Source organism: Carcharodon carcharias, chromosome 1 (assembly GCF_017639515.1).
Source record: "Carcharodon carcharias isolate sCarCar2 chromosome 1, sCarCar2.pri, whole genome shotgun sequence".
Taxonomy (NCBI): domain Eukaryota; kingdom Metazoa; phylum Chordata; class Chondrichthyes; order Lamniformes; family Lamnidae; genus Carcharodon; species Carcharodon carcharias.
In genome coordinates this window covers 103303411-103325053 of record NC_054467.1, presented here as the reverse complement: position 1 = coordinate 103325053, position 21643 = coordinate 103303411, and the positions used below count along the sequence as shown (strand labels likewise).

Here is a 21643-nt window from a genome sequence, read left to right as displayed (position 1 = left end):
GTGAATGAGTGAATTTGTGGTGTGTGAGGGAGGGTGAGTGAGTAAGTGTGTGTGGGGGAGCGTGAATGAGTGAGTGTGTGAGGGAGCGTTAATGAGTGAGCGTGTGTGAGAGCGTGAATGAGTGAATGTGTGTGTGAGGGAGAGTGAATGTGTGAGTGTGTGTGTGTGGGAGCGTGAATGAGTGAGTGTGTGTGAGGGAGTGAATGAGTGAGTGTGTGTGTGAGGGAGTGATTGAGAGTGTGTGTTTCTGTGTGTGTGTGTGAGTGAGAGATTGATTGTGTGTGAGTGAATGTGTGTGAGTGAACGAGTGTGTGTGAGGGAGTGAATGAGTGAATGTGTGTGTGTGAGCGAGTGTGAATGAGTGAGTGTGTGTGTGAGGGAGCGTGAATGAGTGGGTATGTGTGTGAGGGAGTGAATGAGAGTGTGTGTTTCTGTGTGTGTGAGATTGATTGTGTGTGTGAGTGAATCTGTGTGAGTGAACGAGTGTGTGTGAGGGAGTGAATCAGTGAATGTGTGTATGTGAGTGAGTGAATGAGTGAGTGTGTGTGTGAGGGAGTGAATGAGTGAGTGTGTGTGATGAAGCATAAATGTGTGAGTGTGTGTGAGGGAGCATGAATGATTGAGTGTGTGTGAGGGAGTGAATGTGTGAGTGTGTGTGCAAGGGTGTATGAGTGATGTGTGTGTGAGGGAGCGTGAATGAGTGAGCATGTGTGTGAGAGAGTGAATGAGTGAGTGTGTGTGTGAGGGCGTGTGAATGAGTGAGTGTGTGTGTGACGGAGTGAATGAGTGAGTGTGTGTGTGAGGGAGTGAACGAGTGAGTGTGTGTGTGAGGGAGTGAATGAGTGAGTGTTTGTGTGAGGGAGTGAACAAGTGAGTGTGTGTGTGAGGGAGTGAATGAGTGAGTGTGTGTGTGAGGGAGTGAACGAGTGAGTGTGTGTGTGAGGGAGTGAATGAGTGAGTGTGAGTGTGATGAAGCATAATTGAGTGAGTGTGTGTGAGGGAGCATGAATGACTCAGTGTGTGTGTGAGGGAGTGAATGAGTCAGTGTGTGTATGAGTGAGTGGATCAGTGAGGGTGTGTGTGAGGGAGTGATTGAGTGAGGGTGTGTGTGAGGGAGTGTGAATGAGTGAGTGTGTGTGGGAGGGAGTGAATGAGAGTGTGTGTTTGTGTGTGTGTGTGAGATTGACTCTGGGTGTGAGTGAACGAGTGTGTGTGAGGGAGTGAATGAGTGAATGTGTGTGTGGGAGAGCGAATGAGTGAGTGTGTGTCAGAGAGAGTGAATGAGAGTGTGTGTTTATGTATGCGAGGGTGAATGGGTGAGCATATGTGTTTGTGTGTGTGTGAGTGAACAAGTGTGTGTGTGAGTGAGTGAATGAGAGTGTGTGTTTGTTTGTGAGGGAGTGAATGAGTGAGTATGTGTGTGGTGTGTGAGAGAGAGAGAGAATGAGAGAGTGCGTTTGTGTGTAAGATTGTGAATGGGTGAGCGTGTGTGTGCGTGTGTGTGTGTGTTTGTGAGATTCACTCTGTGTGAGGGAGTGAATGAGTGAATGTGTGTGTGAGGGAGGGTGAATGTGTGAGTGTGTGTGTGTGGGAGCGTGAATGAGTGAGTGTGTGTGTGAGGGTGTGAGGGTGTGAATGAGTGAGTGTGTGTGAGGGAGTGAATGAGTGAGTGTGTGTGTGAGGGAGTCATTGAGAGTGTGTGTTTCTGTGTGTGTGTGTGTGTGTGTGTGTGTGAGATTGATTGTGTGTGTGTGAATGTGTGTGAGTGAACGAGTGTGTGTGAGGGAGCGTGAATGAGTGAGTATGTGTGTGATGGAGTGAATGAGAGTGTGTCTTTCTGTGTGTGTGCGTGAGATTGATTGTGTATGTGAGTGAATGTGTGTGAGTGAACGAGTGTGTGTGAGGGAGTGAATCAGTGAATGTGTGTGTAAGAGAGAGTGAATGAGTGAGTGTGTGTGGTATGTATGAGGGAGTGACTAAGTGCAGGTGTGTGTGAGTGAGTGAATGTGTGAGTGTGTGTGTGTGAGAGTAAATGAGTGAGTGTGTGTGTAAGGGAGCGTGAACGTGTGAGTGTGTGTGTGAGTGAGTGTGAATGAGTGAGTGTGTGCGTGTGAGGGAGTGTGAATGAGTGAGCGTGTATTTGAGAGCGTGAATGAATGAGTGTGTGAGAGTGAATGAGTGAGTGTGTGTCTGAGAGTGCGAATGAGTGAGTGTGTGTGTCAGAGAGTGAATGAGTGAGTGTGTGTGTGAGGGAGTGTGAATGAGTGAGTGTGTGTGTGTGTGTGGGAGCGTGAATGAGGTGGGAGCGTGAATGCGTGAGTGTGTGTGAGGGAGCGTGAATGAGTGAGTGTGTGTGTGTGAGCTTGAACGAGTGAGTGTGTGTCTGAGGGAGCGTGAATGATGAGTGTGTGTGAGGGAGTGAATGAGTGAGTGTGTGTGTGAGGGAGTGAATGAGTGAGTGTGTGTGTGAGGGAGTGAATGAGTGAGTGTGTGTGTGATGATGAGTGAATGAGTGAGTGTGTGTGAGGGAGTGAATGAGTGAGTGTGTGTGTGAGGGAGTGATTGAGTGAGGGTGTGTGTGAGGGAGTGAATGAGTGAGTGTGTGTGTGATGATGAGTGAATGAGTGAGTGTGTGTGAGGGAGAGTGAATGAATGAGTGTGTGTGAGGGAGTGTGACTGAGTGAGTGTGTGTGAGGGAACGTGAATGGGTGAGTGTGTGTTTGAGGGAGCAGGACTGAGTGAGTGTGTGGGTGAAGGAGTGTGAATGACTGAATGTGTGTGTGTGTGAGGGAGTGATTGAGTAAGTGTGTATCTGAGGGAGGATTAAAGAGTGAGTGTGTGCGTGAAGGAATGAGTGAGTGTGTATGTGAGGGAGCATGAATGAGTGAGTGTGTGTGAGGGAGTGACTGAGTGAGTGTGTGTGTGCGCGAGTGAAGGAGTGAGTGTGTGTGAGGGAGTAATTGAGGGAGTGTGTGTGTGAGACAGTGAATGAGTGCGTGTGTGTGTGAGAGTGAATGAGTGAGTGAGTGTGTGAGGGAGAGTGAATGAGTGAGTGTGTGTGTGAAGGCATGTGAATGAGTGAGTGTGTGTGAGGAAGAATGAATGAGTGAGAGTGTGCGTGTGAGGGAGTGTGAATGAGTGAGCATGTGTTTGAGAGCATGAATGGGTGAGTGTGTGTGTGAGGGAGTGAATGAATGAGTGTGTGTGACAGACTGAATGAGTGAGTGTGTGTGTGAGGGAGCTTGAATGAGTGAGGGTGTGTGTGAGGGAGTGTGAATGAGTGAGTGTGTATGTGAGGGAGCGTGAACGAGTGAGTGCGTGTGTGAGGGAGCGTGAATGAGTGAGTGTGTGAGGGAATGAATGAGTCAGTGTGTGTGAGGGAGCATGAATGAGTGAGTGCGTGTGTGAGGGGGTGAATGAGTGAGTGTGTGATTGAGTAAGTGTGAATGAGTGTGTGTGTGTGAGGCAGTGAATGAGTGCAGGTGTGTGTGAGGGAGTGAATGAGCGAATGTGTGTGTGTTTGAGATTGAATGAGTGAGTGTGTGTGTTGTGTGTCAGAGAGAGTGAATGAGTATGTGTGTGAGAGAGTAAATGAGTGCGTGTGTGAAAGAGTGAATGAGTGAGTGTGTGTGGTGTGTGAGAGAGAGTGAATGATTGGGTGTGTGTGAGTGAGTGAATGAGAGTGTGTATTTGTTTGTGAGGGAGTGAATGAGTGTGTGTGTGAGAGAGAGAGTGTATGAGTGAGTGTGTGTGGTATGTGAGAGAGAGTGAATGAGTTTGTGTGTGTGAGAGAGTGAATGGGTGAGCGTGTGTGTGTGTGTGTGTGTGTGTGTGCAATTGACTGTGTGTGTCTGTTTGAGTGAACGAGTTTGTGTGTGAGTGAGTGAATGAGCGAGTATGTGGTGTGTGAGGGAACGTGAATGTGTGTGTGAGGGAGCATGACTGATTGAGTGTGTGAGGGTGAATGAGTGAGTGTGTACAAGGGTGAATGAGTGAGTGTGTGTGTGAAGGAGCGTGAATAAGTGAGCATGTGTGTGAGAGCGTAAATGAATGAGTGTGTCTGTGAGAGAGTGAATTAGTGAGTGTCTGTGAGAGAGTGAATTAGTGAGTGTGTGTGAGAGAGTGAATGAGTGCGTGTGTATGTGAGGGACCGTGAATGAGTGAGTGTGTGTGTGTGGGAGCGTGAATGATGAGTGTGTGTGAGGGACTGAATGAGTGAGTGTGTGTGTGAGGGAGTGAACAAGCGAGTGTGTGTGAGGGAGAGTGAATGAGTGAGTGTTTGTGAGGGAGTGAATGAGTGAGTGTGTGTGAGGGAGTGATTGAGTGAGGGTGTGTGTGAGGGAGTGAATGAGTGAGTGTGTGTGTGAGGGAGCGTGAATGAGTAAGTGTGTATGTGAGGGAGCGTGAATGAGAGAGTGTGTGTGTGAGTGTGAATGAGTGAGTGTGTGAGGGAATGAATGACTGAGTGTGTGTGTGTGAGGGAGTATGAATGGGTGAGTGTGTGTGTGAGGGAGTAAATGAGTGAGTGTGTGTGAGGGAGCGTGAAAGAGTGAGTGTGTGTGTGAGGGAATCAATGAGTGAGTGTGTGTGAGGGAGCGTGAATGAATGAGTCTGTGTGAGGGAGTGTGAATGAGTGAGTGTGTGTGAGGGAGCATGAATGAATGTGTGTGTAAGGGAGTGTGAATGAGTCTGTGTGTGAGGGAGCGTGAATGAGTGCAAGTGTATATGTGAGAGAGGGATTGAATGGGTGCGAGCGTGTGTGAGAGTGAGGGGCTGAATGGGTGTGAGCGTTTGCAAGAGAGAGGGGGTGAGTGTGCACGAGTGTGTGTGTCAGAGAGAGGGGTGAATGGGTGCAGGTGTGTGTGTGTGAGAATGACATGTGAATGGGCACGAGTATGAGAGAGAGAGAGGTGAATGAGCACAAGTGTGTGTATGAGACAGAGAGGGTGAATGGGCACGAGTGTGTGTGTGTGAGAGAGAGGGGCGAATGGGCATGGGTGTGTGTGAGACAGAGGGGGTGAGTGGGCGTGAGTGTGTGTATGAGACGGGGGTGAATGGGCTGAGTGTGTGTGAGACAGAGGGGGTGAATGGGCGTGAGTGTGTGTATGAGACAGGGAGTGAATGGGGGCAGTGTGTGTGAGACAGAGGGGGTGAATGGGCGTGAGTGTGTGTATGAGACAGGGAGTGAATGGGGGCAGTGTGTGTGAGACAGAGGGGGTGAATGGGCTGAGTGTGTGAGAGAGAGAGGGGTGAATGGGCGCGAATGTGTTTTTAGAGAGAGGGCTGTATGGGCATGATTATGTGTGCAAGAGAGAGGGGTGGATTGGCACAAATGTGTGTGAGAGAGGGGTGAATTGGCGTGACTGTGTGTATTAGAGAGGGGCTAATGGTCACGAGTGTGTGTGAGAGAGAGAGACGTATTGAATGGGGACGTGTGTGTATGAGGGAGAGGGGTGAATGGGCGCGAATGTGTGTTAGAGAAGGGGGTGAATTGGCACGAGTGTGTGTGCGAGAGTAAGGGGTGAATGAGAGTGTGTGTGTGTGTGTGTGTGTGTGTGTGTGAGAGAGAGAGAGCGGGGTGAATGATCATGAGTCTGTTTAAGAGAGGGGGTGATTGGGTGCAAGTTTGAGAGAGAGGGCTGAATGGGCGCAAGTGTATGTGTAAGAGAGAGGGGTGAATGGGCACAATGTATGGCCGACTTCAGCGCACGTCCGCTGACATCAACAGCACATCATTTCACAGTCGAGCAGGTCAGGCGCGTGCCTACCACCGGGCAAAAGTTTCTGCCCTGGAAGTCAGTCGGACACAGACGCACACACACACAATCTTTCCCTTCTTCTCCTAAAACTAGCTATATAGTGGGCTTGGAGAGGAGGAAAACCCAGGCTGAAAGTCAACTTGATTCCAACCTCCACTTCCGTATGAATTCCACTGAAGCCAGCTTGGAGTGTGCACCAACACAGGCGAATGCCAGGTTTGTTAAACCTAACTCCCTCGCATGGCCCTGGTTCCCTAACACTTCGCTGGTGACCAGGACTTGAGGTTAACTCTATCTAGCTCTGCTTCTTAAGCAAAATGACAACAATACTTTTTTAGTTAGCTCTGCTTCTTGGCACTTTTAATGGTAAATTTTATTAATTACTAATTTTTTTAAATTTCAATTTATTACTTTGACATGATTTATTTTTTGCTCAGCAAATTGTTTATATTTTCTTTATGTCTTAGCTTATTTTTGAAATTCATGTTTAATGTTGCGTTAATCCAGATCTCAGACAGCTGCTGCTGAGTTTATTGTTGAGGGGAAATGAAAGACTCAGAAGTTTGACTGCTTTGTGGAGGGCTAGTAAAGGGGTTCTTTTTGCTTCCATAGAAACGGGAAGTATTGGAAATACTCAACACATCTGGTGGCATCTGTGCCGAGAGAAACAGAGGTCAGTGAGCATCCATCACAACGTGGACTTGAAATGCTGGCTCTGTTTCTCTCTCCACAGATGTTGCCTGGCCTGCTCAGTATTTCCGGCATTTTCTGTTTATATTTCAGATTTCCAGCACCTGCAATACTTTTCTCTCCTCTTATGTGCTCCACGTCAGGTATTTGTAAGCATGGTTAGATTCAATTTAAAATGAGAAAATATTTATCGCTCAATGCAAAGTGTAATTTTTCTGTTAACAGAGCCCAGATGTGTGAATAGAAATGATGCATTATTGCAGGCAAATTGCTCAGTGCGAATTTACTAAAAAGTTTTGTAATTTTTAAATTTTAAAGTGAAACTAGGAGTCATACACCGATACAATATGTCACAGCTAGTTCAAGATATTCTCATTTGTACATAGGATTATTGTTTGTGGTACTTGTGAGGTTCAAGTCTTTTGTATGTTTCTATCCAAATCTTATCTAGAGCCAGGTTCAAAGAGTGGAGCTGGTTGAAAAATATGAATGGCCAAATTGTGTGTAATTGTTTAACAAAGCCACGCTTGTTAAGTGTATCAAAATGAAAATTGAGCTTTTGATGGCTCCGTAAATAGAGGCATAGCATACAAAAGCCAAGAAGTTTGCCTAAAACTATAGAAGCAACAGGTTCTATGATTTTTCTCCCTGGCATCACGCCACACAACAGCCCAAGCCTGAATGTTGTCCAGGCCTTGCTGCATATGAACACGGATTGCTTCAGTATCTGAGGAGTCGAGAATGGTGCTGAATTTTGTACAATCATTAGCGAACATTCCCACTCCTGACCTTATGATGGAAGGAAGGTCATTGATGAAGCAGCTGTGGATGGCTGAGGAACTCCTGCAATGACAACGTGAGACTGAAATTATTGACCTCCAACAACTACATCCATCTTCCTTTATGCTAGGTATGACTAACCAGTAGAGAGTTTTACCCCTGATTCCCATTGACTCCAGTTTTGTAGGGCTGCTTGATGCCTCACTTGGTCAACTGCTGCCTTGATGTCAAGGGCAGTCACTCTCCCCTCACTTTGGGAGTTCAGCTCTTTTGTCTATGTTTGGACCAGGGCTGCAATGAAATCAGGAGCTGAGTGACCCTAGTGGAACCCAAACTGATCATCAGTGAGCAGGTAATTGCTAAGCAAGTTTGTTTTTTATTCGTTCTTGGGATGTGGATGTCGCTGGCTAGGTCAGCATTTATTACCCATCCCTAATTGCCCTTGTTCAGAGGGCATTTAAGAGTCAACCACAAGTACTACTTGAGAACACTGTCGACGACACCTTACATCACTTTGCTGATAATCTTTTAAATGAAAACCAAATCAACAAAATTGGGATAAATCAGGCACAGCCCCTAATTCAGGTCAGCTGTAAAACCAAGAACAAAGTTTAAAGGAAAATCACTTTGCTGATGATGGAGAGTAGACTGATGGGGCGGTAATTGTCCAGGTTGGATTTGTCCTGCTTTTTGTGGACAGGGCATACCTAGATAATTTTCCATATTGCCAGGTAGATGCCAGTGTTGTACCTCTACTGGAACAGCTTGGCTAGGGGTGAGGCTAGTTTTGAAGCACAATTTCTTCAGTTCTGTTACCGGAATGTTGTCAAGGCCCATAGCCTTTGCAGTATCCAGTGCCTTCAGACATTTTTTGATATCACATAGAGTGAATTGAAGACTGAAGACTGGCATCTGTGATGTTGGGGACCTTAGGAGGAGGCCGAGATGGATCATCTGCCCGGCATTTCTGGCTGGAGATTGCTGCAAATACTTCAGCCTTAACTTTTGCACTGATGTGCTGGCCTCCCCCATCATTGAGGATAGGGATATTTGTAGAGCTTGCTTCTCCAGTTAGTTGTTTAGTTGTCCACCACCATTCACAACTGGATGTAGCAGGAGTGTAGAACTTAGATCTGATCCATTGGTTGTGGAATAATTTAGTTCTGTCTATCTTGGAACTGAAACAAGACAGCACAACAAAAGTTACTTGTAAAATCATATTTTTGCTGTAGTCTCATTTGACCCACATGGGATTTGGATGATGTTTTGTATAAGGGAATTCTCCTTTCCCTTAATTCATAGATTGACATTTTTAATGCAGCTTATTTATTCCTGGAAGCAATGAATCACTTTTAATATACAAAGAACAGTTACAGCTGACTAATATAGTGATAAGTGACAATTTCCTGGGATGCTATAACATTAGAAATTTAAAGAAGAATTAATAGCTCCTGAGCTTTTTCCAGAAACCATATGAAGCTTACCCTTGTGTATCATTTTAAAGCTTTTGCTTCTAAGTATGAAAGAAATGTACTACAAATCTTTCATTTTAATGGTTTTAGGTTTCCAGCAAAAGTAATCCCAAGCTAGAAAGTATCTCTCATTGAAATGAATGTGTACTTAAAGTGCCATAAGCTACAAGACTACAGACCAAGAAGAGGAAAGGACAATTAGACTGGATAGTTGTTTTTTGGCTGATACAGACATAATGGGTTAATGTTGAAATTATGCTGTAATAGAATACAGGCTTAAAGTTGGTAAGTAAGCACAGCTGTCCCCAATTGGGGAAGGATTATGGAATCATTGCAAGAGCATCTAAACCCGTTCACTCTGGGTGCCTGGGTGAGTCTGTGACTTTGCTTTGCTGCCTTGTAAATAAACCTGTTTTAAAGTTCAAGATAGCTTCAGACTCATTCTTCCTCAAAATACAATTATTGGAATTATCAGATGGGTTGAATGGCCTCATTCTGTTCTGTAAATTTCTGTGATCAGTGGCTTTGATTGTAAACAGCTCAAATGCTATTACAAAACAAAAACAGAATTACCTGGAAAAACTCAGCAGGTCTGGCAGCATTGGCGGAGAAGAAAAGAGTTGACGTTTCGAGTCCTCATGACCCTTCAACTGAACTGAGTAAATCCAAGAAAGGGGTGAAATATAAGCTGGTTTAAGGTGTGCCGGTCGGGGGGGAGGGGGGGGTGGGGGGGGTTGTTGGTGGTGGTGGTGGTGGTGGTGGTGGTGGGGGTGGTTGCTGATGGTGGGGGTGGGTGGGTTTGGGTTGGGGGAGAGAAGTGGAGGGGGTTGGTGTGGTGGTAGGGACAAACGAGCAGTGATAGAGGCAGATCATCAAAAGATGTCACAGACAACAGAACAAAACAACACATAGGTGTTAAAGTTGGTGATATTATCTAAACGAATGTGCTAATTAAGAGTGGATGGTAGGGCACTCAAGGTACAGCTCTAATGGGGGTGGGGGGAGCATAAAAGATTTAAAAATATTTAAAAATAATGGAAATAGGTGGGAAAAGAAAAATCTACACAATTTATTGGAAAAAACAAAAGGAAGGGGGAAACAGAAAGGGGGTGGGGATAGAGGAGGGAGCTCAAGACCTAAAGTTGTTGAATTCAATATTCAGTCCGGAAGGCTGTAAAGTGCCTAGTCGGAAGATGAGTTGTTGTTCCTCCAGTTTGCGTTGGGCTTCACTGGAACAATGCAGCAAGCCAAGGACAGACATGTGGGCAAGAGAGCAGGGTGGAATGTTAAAATGGCAAGTGACAGGGAGGTTTGGGTCTTCTTGTGGACAGACCGCAGGTGTTCTGCAAAGCAGTCGCCCAGTTTACGTTTGGTCTCTCCAATGTAGAGGAGACCACATTGGAAGCAACGAATGCAGTAGACTAAGTTGGGGGAAATGCAAGTGAAATGCTGCTTCACTTGAAAGGAGTGTTTGGGCCCTTGGGCGGTGAGGAGAGAGGAAGTGAAGGGGCAGGTGTTACATCTTTTGCGTGGGCATGGGGTGGTGCCATAGGAGGGGGTGGAGGAGTAGGGGGTGATGGAGGAGTGGACCAGGGTGTCCCGGAGTGAACGATCCCTACAGAATGCCGATGGGGGGGGGTGAAGGGAAGATGTGTTTGGTGGTGGCATCATGCTGGAGTTGGCGGAAATGGCGAAGGATGATCCTTTGAATGCGGAGGCTGGTGGGGTGATAAGTGAGGACAAGGGGGACCCTATCATGTTTCTGGGAGGGAGGAGAAGGCGTGAGGGCGGATGCGCGGGAGATGGGCCGGACACGGTTGAGGGCCCTGTCAATGACCGTGGGTGGAAAACCTCGGTTAAGGAAGAAGGAGGACATGTCAGAGGAACTGTTTTTGAAGGTAGCATCATCGGAACAGATGTGACGGAGCTGAAGGAACTGAGAGAATGGGATGGAGTCCTTACAGGAAGCGGGGTGTAAGAAGCTGTAGTCGAGGTAGCTGTGGGAGTCGGTAGGTTTGAAATGGATGTTGGTGGACAGTCTATCACCAGAGATTGAGACAGAGAGGTCAAGGAAGGGAAGGGAAGTGTCAGCGATGGACCATGTGAAAATGATGGAGGGGTGGAGATTGGAAGCAAATTAATAAATTTTTCCAAGTCCCGATGAGAGCATGAAGCAGCACCGAAGTAATCATTGATGTACCGGAGAAAGAGTTGTGGAAGGGGGCCGGAGTAGGACTGGAACAAGGAATGTTCCATAAAGAGACAGGCATAGCCACACCTTTTATCTGGAGGAAGTGAGAGGAGTTGAAGGAGAAATTATTCAGTGTGAGAACAAGTTCAGCCAGACGGAGGAGAGTAGTGTGGATGGGGATTGTTCGGGCCTCTGTTCGAGGAAGAAGCTAAGGGCCCTCAGACCATCCTGGTGGGGGATGGAGGTGTAGAGGGAGTGGACGTCCATGGTGAAGAGGAAGCGGTTGGGGCCAGGGAACTGGAAATTGTTGATGTGACATAAGGTGTCAGAGGAATCACGGATGTAGGTGGGAAGGGACTGGACAAGTGGAGAGAGAAGGGAGTCAAGATAACGAGAAATGAGTTCTGTGGGGCAGGAGCAAGCTGAGATGATTGGTCTACCGGGACAGTTCTGTTTGTGGATTTTGGATAGGAGGTAGAAGCGGGGTGTCCGAGGTTGGGCGACTATCTGGTTGGAAGCTGTGGGAGGAAGATCCCCAGAGGAGATGAGGTCAGTGCCAGTCCTGGAAACAATGGCTTGATGTTCAGTGGTTGGGTCATGGTCCATGGAGAGGTAGGAGGAAGTGCCTGTGAGTTGACGCTCAGCCTCTGCGAGGTAGAGGTCAGTGCGCCAGACAACAACAGCACCACCCTTGTCAGCGGGTTTGATGACAATGTCAGGGTTGGACCTGAGAGAATGGAGTGCAGTAAGTTCAGAGAGAGAGAGAGATTAGAATGGGTGAGAGGAGCAGAGAAATTGAGACGACTAATGTCGCGCCGACAGTTCTCAATGAAAAGATCAAGAGAAGGTAAGAATCCAGAGGGAGGGGTCCAGGTGAAGGGAGAATATTGGAGGTGGATGAAAGGATCCACTGAACGGGGAGAGGATTCCTGCCCAAAGAAGTGAGCCCGGAGACGAAGACGGCGGAAGAAGAGTTCAGCATCATGCTGAGCCCGAAATTCATTGAGGTGAGGGCATAAGGGTATGAAACTAAGTCCTTTGCTGAGCACTGCACATTCAGCATCGGAGAAGGGAAGGTCAGGGGGTATAGTGAATACACGGCTGGGGCTGGGATTGGAAGATGGGGTGGGGACGGAGGGACAGGCTGGGGTGGAGGGTCCTAGATGGGTGTTGGTGTCGATGAGTTGTTGGAGCTCGCGTTCCTTAGCACTTGAGAGAAAGAGAAAAAGTTTCTTGTTGAGGCGTCGGATGAGACGAAGAACAAAATGAAACTGGGGGCACGCACAGCTTTGAAAAAGGGTACGGCGGTTCTGCTGGAGGGAGAGGTCGAGTGTGTTCATATGGCCGCGCTTGGCACTGAGGGTGGATCTCAGAATGTGACGGGAACATCAGTCCGAGACATGTTTTATGTCCTGGAGATACCTGTAATCCTGGGTGGGTTCGAAACATGAGGGGTGGAATTTCAGTCAAAATGCTATTACACTCATTCGTCAAAAAGTATTCACTAACAATCTTTATGGAGTAAAAAAAGAACTGTGCCTTATTAGCATGCAGAAACAATAACACCTTGCATTTATACAGTGCCTTTAATGTAATAAAATGTCTTCATGTGTTTCACTGGAGCGATTAACAAACAAGATTTGGCATTTTTAATCTAAAATGGAAAAAGGGATGAGAGGGAGTTCCAGCTAGGGTAAAATGAATAGGAAGAATTGCAAGGGAACAATGGGTGAACGTTATGAAAGAGATGCTTCAGGTGGAGGCTAGGTATATTCCGACAAGGGTGAAAGGTCAGCAATCAAAAGCCAGAGCTCCTTGAATGGTGAGGGAGTTAGAGAATATGATGAATCACAAAAAGATGTTGTATGCTGCATATCAGGTGAATTTTCTATATGGGAACCAGGCCAAATATATCAAGTTGAGAGGAGGAGTGAAGTGAGAGAATAGAATAGCAGTCAACATAAAAGGGAATCCAAAAATCTTCTGTCAGCAAGTAAGAGGTGGGGCTGAGCCAGTTGGGGACAAAGAGGATGATAGATGCTGAGAGACACAGGACAAGGCTTAGATATTTAATGAATACTTTGTGTCAGTGTTTATAAAGGAAGAGGATGTTGACAAAATATCAGTAGAAGCAGAGATGGTGGAGTTAATGCATGGGATGAAAATTGATAGGAAGGGTTTACTGGAGAGGCTGGCTATGCTGTGAGTGATTAAATAACCTGGTCCAGATGGCTTGCAACCCAACTTCCAAAGAATTGGGAATGGAGATAGCAGAAGGATTTGCCATAATCTTCCAATCTTCCCCAGATACTGGGGAGGTGCCAGGGGATTGGAGAGGGGTAATTGTGACATCTTTATTCAAGAAACAGTGCAAGGACATTCCTAGTAAGTACAGCTGGTTAGCTTAGTGAGTAAGGTTTTAGAAACAATAATCGGGGGAAAAAATCAAAGGGCACTTGGAGAGGTTAGAGTTAATTAAGAATAGACAGATTGTGCTTGGCTAATTTAATTTAATTTTTAGAAGTAACAGAAAAGGTTGATAAAAGCAAAGCAATGGATGTTATCCCTATAGAATTTTTAAAAAGCGTTTAAGAAAGTACCTCATAAAAAAAGGCTGGTTAACAAAATTGAGGCTTATGTAATAGGAGGGTTACAGTCAGCTTGAATTAAAAATTTGGCTTAAGGACCGAAAACATGATCATGGTAAATGGTTGTTTTCATACTGGAGGATGGTAGACAGTGGTGTTTTTTAATATATATGCAAATGACTTAGATATTAGAAAACAGAGTAAAATTTTTTAAAATTTAAAAATTTGCTGCTGATACCAAACTCGAGGGTGTGGCAGACATCGAGCATAATTCACTGTAGCAGGACCTAAATAGGCTAGCAGAATGGGCAGATAAGTGACAGATGGGTTTTAATACTGAGAGGTTGAGATGATGTATTTTGACAGAAGGGATAGAGAGAGACACTATAGACTAAATGGCACAGTTCTGAAGTGTGTGCAAGAACAGAAGGAGCTGGGGGTTCATGCGTATAGATCTTTGAAGTTGGCAGAACATATTGAGAGAGTAGTTAACTGCTGAGGTGAAGTGCTTCACCTGTGGGATGTGGGAAATTTGTGACGCTTCAAGTGTCCTGGACAACTACATCTGCAGGAAGTGCACCCAATTGCAGCTTCTCACAGACCGCATGGATCGGTTGGAGCAGCAGTTGGATGCAATTAGGAGCAGTCAGGTGGTGGAAAGCGTCATAGACAGGAGTTTTGGAGACGTGGTCGCACCAAAGGTACAGACAGATAAATGGGTGACTGCTAGAAGGGGCAAGCAGTCAGTGCAGAAGTCCCCTGTGGCTGTCCCCCTCTCTAACAGGTATACCATTTTGGATACTGTTGGGGGGGATGACCTTTCAGGAGAAAACAACAGCAGTAGCCAGAGCAGTGGCACCACGGCTGTCTCTGTTGTTCAGCAGGGGGAGTTAAAGCACAGAAGAGCAATTGTCATAGGGGACTCTATAGTCAGGGGCTCAGATAGGCGCTTCTGTGGTTGTGGAAGTGACACCAGGATGGTATGTTGCCTCCCTGGTGCCAGGGTCCAGGATGTCTCTGATCGGGTACGGGATATTCTGAAGGGGGAGGGTACCAGAGGTCGTGGTACACATTGGTACTAATGACAAAGGCAGGAAGAGTGACGAGGTCCTGCAGCAGGAGTTCAGGGAGTTAGGCAGAAAGTTAAAAAACAGGACCTCTAGGGTTGTAATCTCAGGATTACTCCCTGTGCCACATGCCAGTGAGGCTAGAAATAGGAAGATACTGCAGCTGAACACGTGGCTAAACAAATGGTGTAGGAAGGAGGGTTTCCGATATCTGAATCAGTGGGATTCCGGGGCAGGTGGGACCTATACAAGAAGGACGGGTTGCATCTAAACTGGAGGGGCACCAATATCTTGGCTGCGAGGTTTGCCAGTGTCACTTGGGAGGGTTTAAACTAGTATGGCAGGGGTGTGGGAACCAGAGCAATAGGTCAGCAGGTGAAATAAATGAGTGGGAACCAGTGAATATGGCCAGTAGGACTAAGAGGAAGGGCAGGCAGGGAGAAATTACTGAACACAGTGGGATTGGGGTTCTGAAATGCATTTGTTTCAATGCGAGAAGTATAACAGGCAAGGCAGATGAGCTTAGAGCTTGGATTAGTACTTGGGACTATGATGTTATTGCTATTACAGAGACTTGGTTGAAGGATGGACAGGATTGGTAGATAAACGTTCCAGGATTTAAATGTTTCAGGCAGGATAGAGAGGGATGTAGAAGAGGTGGGGGAGTTGCCCTGTTGGCTAAGGGGAATATCATAGCTGTCTAGCAGGAGGACACCTCAGTGGGCTCGTGCAGTGAGGCAATATGGGCAAAGCTCCGGAATAAGAGGGTTGCAGTCACAGTGTTGGGGGTTTATTATAGGCCTCCCAATTGCCGGTGGGAGATTGAGGAACAGTTATGTAGGCAGATCTTGGAAAGATGTAAAAGCAATAGGGTTGTTGTGGTGGGTGATTTTAACTTTCCCTATATTGCCTGGGAATCACTTAGTGCTAGGTGTTTGGATGGTTCAGAATTTATAAGGTGCATCCAGGAGGGCTTCCTGAGACAATATGTAGATAGTCCAAGTAGGGAAGGGGCAATACTGGACCTGGTATTAGGGAATGAACCTGGCCAGGTGGTCGAAGTTTCAGTAGGGGAGCATTTCGGGAAAAGTGACCATAATTCAGTAAGTCTCAAGGTACTGGTGGATAAGGATAACAGGAGTCCTCGGGTTAAGGTGCTAAATTGGGGGAAGGCTAATTATAACAATATTAGGCAGCAACTGAGGAATCTAGACTGGAGGCGGATGTTTGAGGGCAAATCAACAACTGACATGTGGGGGGCTTTCAAACGTCAGTTGATAAGAATTCAGGACTGGCATGTTCCTGCTAGGATGAAGGATAAGCATGGCAAGTTTCAGGAACCTTGGATAATGAAGATTATTGTGAGATTAGTCAAAAAGAAAAGAGAAGCATTCGTAAGGGCTAGAAGGCTGGGAACAGATGAAGCCCGTGGAGAATATAAAGAAAGTAGGACGAAACTTAAGCAAGGAGTCAGGAGGGCTAAACGGGGTCATGAAATGTCACTGGCAACCAGGATTGAGGAAATTCCCAAGGCCTTTTATACATATATAAAAAGTAAGAGGGTAGCCAGGGAGAGGGTACGCCCACTCAGGGACAGAGGTGGGAATCTGTGTGTGGAACCAGAAGAAATGGGAGAGATACTAAATGAATACTTCTCATCAGTATTCACCAAAGAGAAGGACTAAGCGGTCGATTTGTCCAGGGAAGAGTGTGTAGATAGCCTGGATCATGTTGAGATCAAAAAAGAGGAGGTGTTAGGCATCTTGAAGAATATTAAGGTGGATAAGTCCCCAGGGCCAGATGGGATCTACCCCAGAATACTGAGGGAGGCAAGGGAGCAGATTGCTGGGGCCTTGACAGAAATCTTTGTATCCTCACTGGCTACGGGTGAGGTCCCAGAGGACTGGAGAATGGCCAATGTTGTTCCATTGTTTAAGAAGGGTAGCAGGGATAATCCAGGAAATTACAGGCCAGTGAGCCTTACGTCAGTGGTAGGGAAATTATTGGATTTACTACCATTTGGAAGCAAATGGGCATATTAGTGAGAGGCAGCATGGTTTTGTGAAGGGGAGGTCGTATCTCACTAACTTGATCGAGTTTTTCGAGGAAGTGACAAAGATGATCGACGATGAAAGGGCAGTGGATGTTATATACATGGATTTCAGTAAGGCCTCTGACAAGGTCCCTCATGGCAGACTGGTACAGATGGATACAGAATTGGCTTGGTCATAGAAGACAGAGGGTAGCAGTGGAAGGGTGCTTTTTTGAATGGAGAGCTGTGATTAGTGGAGTTCCGCAAGGATCAGTGCTGGGACTTTTGCTGTTGTAGTATACATAAATGATTTGGAGGAAAATGTAACTGGGCTAATTAGTACGTTTGCAGATGACACTAAAGTTGGAGGAGTTGCAGATAGTGAAGGGGATTGTCAAAGGATACAACAGGATATAGATCGGTTGGAGACTTGGGCGGAGAAATGGCAAATGGAGTTTAATCCGGACAAATGTGAGATATTGCATTTTGGAAGGACTAATACAACCAGGAATTATACAGTAAATGGCAGAACCCTTACGTGCATTGACGGGCAGAGGGGTCTGGCTGTACAGGTCGACAGGTCACTGAAAGTGGCAACGCATGTGGATAAGGTAGTTAGGAAGGCATATGGCATGCTTGTCTTCATTGGCAGGGGTATTGAGTATAAAAGCTGGGAAGTCATGCTGCAGCTGTATAGAACCTTGGTTAGGCCACACTTGAAATATTGCGTGCAATTCTGGTTGCCACATTACCAGAAAGATATGGAGGCGTTGGAGAGGGTGCAGAGGAGGTTTACCAGGATGCTGCCTGGTCTGGAGGTTATTAGCTATGAGGAGAGGTTGGAGAAACTCAAATTGTTCTCACTAGAGCGACGGAGATTGTGGGGCGACTTGATAGAAGTTTACAAAATTATGAGTGGCATGGACAGAGTAGATAGTCAGAAGCTTTTTCCCAGGGTGGAAGAGTCAATTACTAGGGGACATAGATTTAAGGTTAGAGGAGAAAAGTATAGAAGAGATGTGCAGGGCAAGTTTTTTACACAGAGGGTAGTGAGTGTCTGGAATTCGCTGCCAGAGGAGGTGGTGGAAGCAGGTACGATAGTGGTGTTTAAGAGGCAGCTTGACAAATACATGAATAGGATGGGAATAGAGGGATACGGACCCCGGAAGCGCAAAATGTTTTAGTTGATGAGCAATATGATCGGCGCAGGCTTGGAGGACTGAAGGGCCTGTTCCTGTGCAGTACTTTTCTTTGTTCTGTGTTCTTTGTTAACAAACATATGGAATCTTGGGCTTCATAAATAGAGGTACTGAGTACAAAAAGGAGATTACCTTTATTAACCTTCTCATTAGGTCACAACTAGAGCATTGTGTCTGGTTCTGGTCACCACACGTTAGGAAGCATGCAATGGTCCTTGTAAGGGTACAGAGGAGATTTATCAGAACGGTTCCAGTGGTGAGGGATTTTCACTATAAAGTTAGGTTGGAGAGGTTAGGGTTGTTTTCCTTGGAGTAAAGCAAGTTGAGGGGAGATTTGATAGAGGTTTACAAGATTATGACAGGCTTAGATAATGCAGACAAGGAAAAGCTGTTCTCTTTAGCTGATGGTATAAGCAAAAGGGAGCACAGATTTAAGGTTCTGGGCAAGAGATGCAGGGGGAAATGTGAGGAAGAACTGTTTTATGCAGCGAGTGGTAATGACCTGGAACTCATTGCCTATGAGTGTACTGGAAGCTGAGATGGTCATTGATTTCAAAATGAAATTGGATGGGCACTTAAGGGAAATAAACTTGCAGAGCTATAAGGAGTGAGGGAATGGGTATGATTGGATTGCTGTACAGGTTGCTAGCATGGACTCGATGGGTTGAATAGCCTCCTTCTGTGCTGTAATGACTCAATGGGCTGGATTTTCAATGCAGGGTCAGGAACTCAATACCTGGATAAATTGTGGGTCTTAACACTTTGCCTCAGCTGTGTCGCTCTCTTGACACTATTTTTAAATGTAAACAATTGGGCCATTACTTGGTGACCAACCAGGTTTCCTGCCTCCCCTGTCCAGCCCTTTGAAAATTACAAACTGTCCAGGAAGCGTTTGGATCCCGAGACAACCTCCAGGTCCATGATTTTGAAATCATGCCCACAGGGTCTCAACCCCATGGACCTTTCAACGTCCAGCCCTGTGACCAATAGGGTCTGACTAGGAAAACATTGGAATTGAGGGTTTCAATAGTAGATTGGCTAAGGCTGAGGCTGGGACGGAGACAAACAATGGTACAGACGTGGTATTGGGCAGTTTTAGTGATGGAGAGGATATGGAGTCTGAAATGTAGCTCCAGTCAAATAGGACCAGTCAGATTCAGCCACAACAGTGGCCAGAGAGAGGAGCGGACTTAGTGGCAGGGGCCCAAAGACAATGATTTCAATCTTCCTAATGTTTGAAAATTATACTCAAATTTAGAATGTGTTTATTTATGTGTTTAGTTTCGTAAGCCACCAATGGATTCAATGGCCTGGCATTATAAACACTAGGGAAATGAACATGGGGATGAGCATTAGATAATAGCATATTAGATGGCTTTGTTAAACAGTTCTAAAACATTCTGGAAAAAAGATCCCTGAATGCCTTCTAGAAATTAATTACCTTTACTACTTAAGCTATTCTGCCTCTTCCAGTCTGTGTAATTAAAAATTCACAATATATCTATATTGTTTTTGCTACATGCTTTCCTTATCTCTGTATTTATATTTCCCTGCACTGCATTGCTATTATCTGGAAGTCTGTAGACTGCAGCCACCAGAATCTCACCAGCATGCTGGACTCATTTGAGACACAGATACTGAAAAGGGAAGATTATAGGATTGACATACTGTAAGGATTAGATCAGATGAGCTGAAAGACCTTCTTCATTTTATAATCATGTAAGGCATAATCCTGATCATATAGAGAATTCCATTAAAGCCAAGTGATTTCCCTGTTCAGTCCCATCAGAGAGAGTTCTGACCGAGGTAAGACTACTCCATTCAGTAACGTCAATCAACTGCCCAATTTCACATGAATGTGTTTTTAAAAAGTAACCCTTTGGCAAGAAGGCATTTCTTGTAAATGATTAATACTAGTTTATATTTACAATAGTGATGTATTTTCTTTTGTGACCTTGATTCATTGCACAATATGTGGTTATGTGGTCATAACTCCAGATATTGCCACATTTTCAGATTTTATCCACATATTCTAGAGCTCCCTGTGCTTGTATAAATTTTCAGGGAACTCATTCTTTGTTATTCATGAGTCAATTGTATTGTGCGATTTGGAACAATAAATGGACAAGTAATTTTGAGTTGTTTGATGTGCAAGTGTATACCTTTCAGCATGTAGTCAGCTCTATCTGAACCATTATGATTTTATATTGCCCATTTTGCAAAACTTGTGAACTAAGTCACCATGAAATTGTGAATTGTACATGAATAGCAACTCATTTTTTGCTGTTTCTGGTTATTGTTTAACTAAACTCCAAATGCATCATTCACTCTCACCAAATGAAAATTACATTCAACTCAGCCATAAGTAGTGGGAAATTGAACAAGCATGCAGAAAACTCTACAAATGTTATTTACGTTTTTAGTATGTTCTTCTTACAACCAATGGAATAATGGTGTACAATGGAATAAAATTCACCTCTAAAGTAAAATATGTTTTTTAAATCAATTGTCAATATTTTATGTAATAATGATAATAGGCTCATCAAATTGGAAAAGATTTTAATGATTATTTAAAAGAATAGTACATGTATGTTTAAAAGATACATGTACATAGGGCTAACTGCTAACCCCTAGCTTTGAGTCAATGATGGCAGTTTATGGCAGTGATGATGTGATTTATGATCAAATGCAGTTACAAAGCAAGTTATAACAGTAACATATCTTTTGTTTCACAGATCATCAGTTTATTAAATGTGTTTACACCTCAAAAATCACTAGATGAGTTCCAGGATGTGTAAGTAATCCATAATGTTCTCCTCCTAGATATTTTATGCATTTATTTCACTGGGAACTGTTTTCCTGAAGCCAGATAGTACTGGCTGAACATTCATTTTGACAGCTCAAGTATGGCTCCCAGCTGCACAAAGTGTTGAAAGCAGTCACCAGACATGATTTTCAAAGGAATGGCTAATTAATGGCCAGAAAGCACCCTTGCTGTCCATTTAAGCTGGAGGGCCAGTAGGAGGCCCTCCAGCACTAAAGGAGCTGTAGTTTGTCAATGTCAGTAAGGGAGAGAGGGGATGTCTCCATCTTTTTAAAAAAAGAAATGGCTATAATTGCTAGACCACCATTATAGAGAGAGAACCCATTTCAGAGGGAGGCTTTTGTGCCCAAGCTGTGACTGCATGGTATGGTGGCTTCAGGAGGTTGGTGGTCAAATTGATCCTGGTTCTAAGTCTGCTCTCAGAAGGTTGCCACCAGGCATTTGCCTGGAAAACTCCTATTTGACCTTATTAGGCCTTTTAGTAATGTTAACAAACTACTTACCAATTGCAGGTAGGCAGCCACCACTCCATCAACCTGCCTCCTTAAAAATGGTTGGAGGCAAGAAGATGCTGGGAAATTCCAACTCTACCTACCTCCACTCCCGCCTCAACCAAGCTTCTGAAATCCAGCCCAATGTTTGCTAAAGGTTCTCTAGCATCTCATTTGGATTTTCTTCCATTCGCCACAGTGGAATTGAAATATGGGAATGCAACCCAGTGGACTTTGTACAATTGCAGCCAATTTTCTTGCCCCCATTGATGTACAATTAGTCTCTAATTGTGGGTGCCACAACTCCCATTTCCCCCCCCCGCTCCCCCCGACCCCACCATCTTCCCAGTGTGATATGTGGCCATTTTCAAATTTTGAAGGTTTTCTTTTGTTAATGAACATTTACAGTAACCAGAGCAGAGTACTGCAAATGGCAGAATTCCATTGCTTTATAATAGATGCATTTAAACTACTAAATTTATCTTTTACTTGTTTGTTTCCATGTTGCTTTGTGGTATACTCATAATTTAATTCAAAGTGATATTTGGAT

At 45.1% G+C, this 21643-nt stretch overlaps 1 protein-coding gene across 7 annotated transcripts in view; it reads left to right on the top strand.

The window, feature by feature from the left end:
* Positions 1–21643, top strand: part of mapk10 (mitogen-activated protein kinase 10) — a 214555-nt gene that overhangs the window by 88551 nt on the left and 104361 nt on the right. For all 7 annotated transcript variants that reach the window (XM_041186850.1, XM_041186815.1, XM_041186802.1 and 4 more), the window contains one exon: positions 20514–20572. In XM_041186850.1, coding sequence (XP_041042784.1) covers positions 20514–20572 — 59 coding nt within the window. The remainder of the gene's footprint in view (positions 1–20513; positions 20573–21643) is intronic.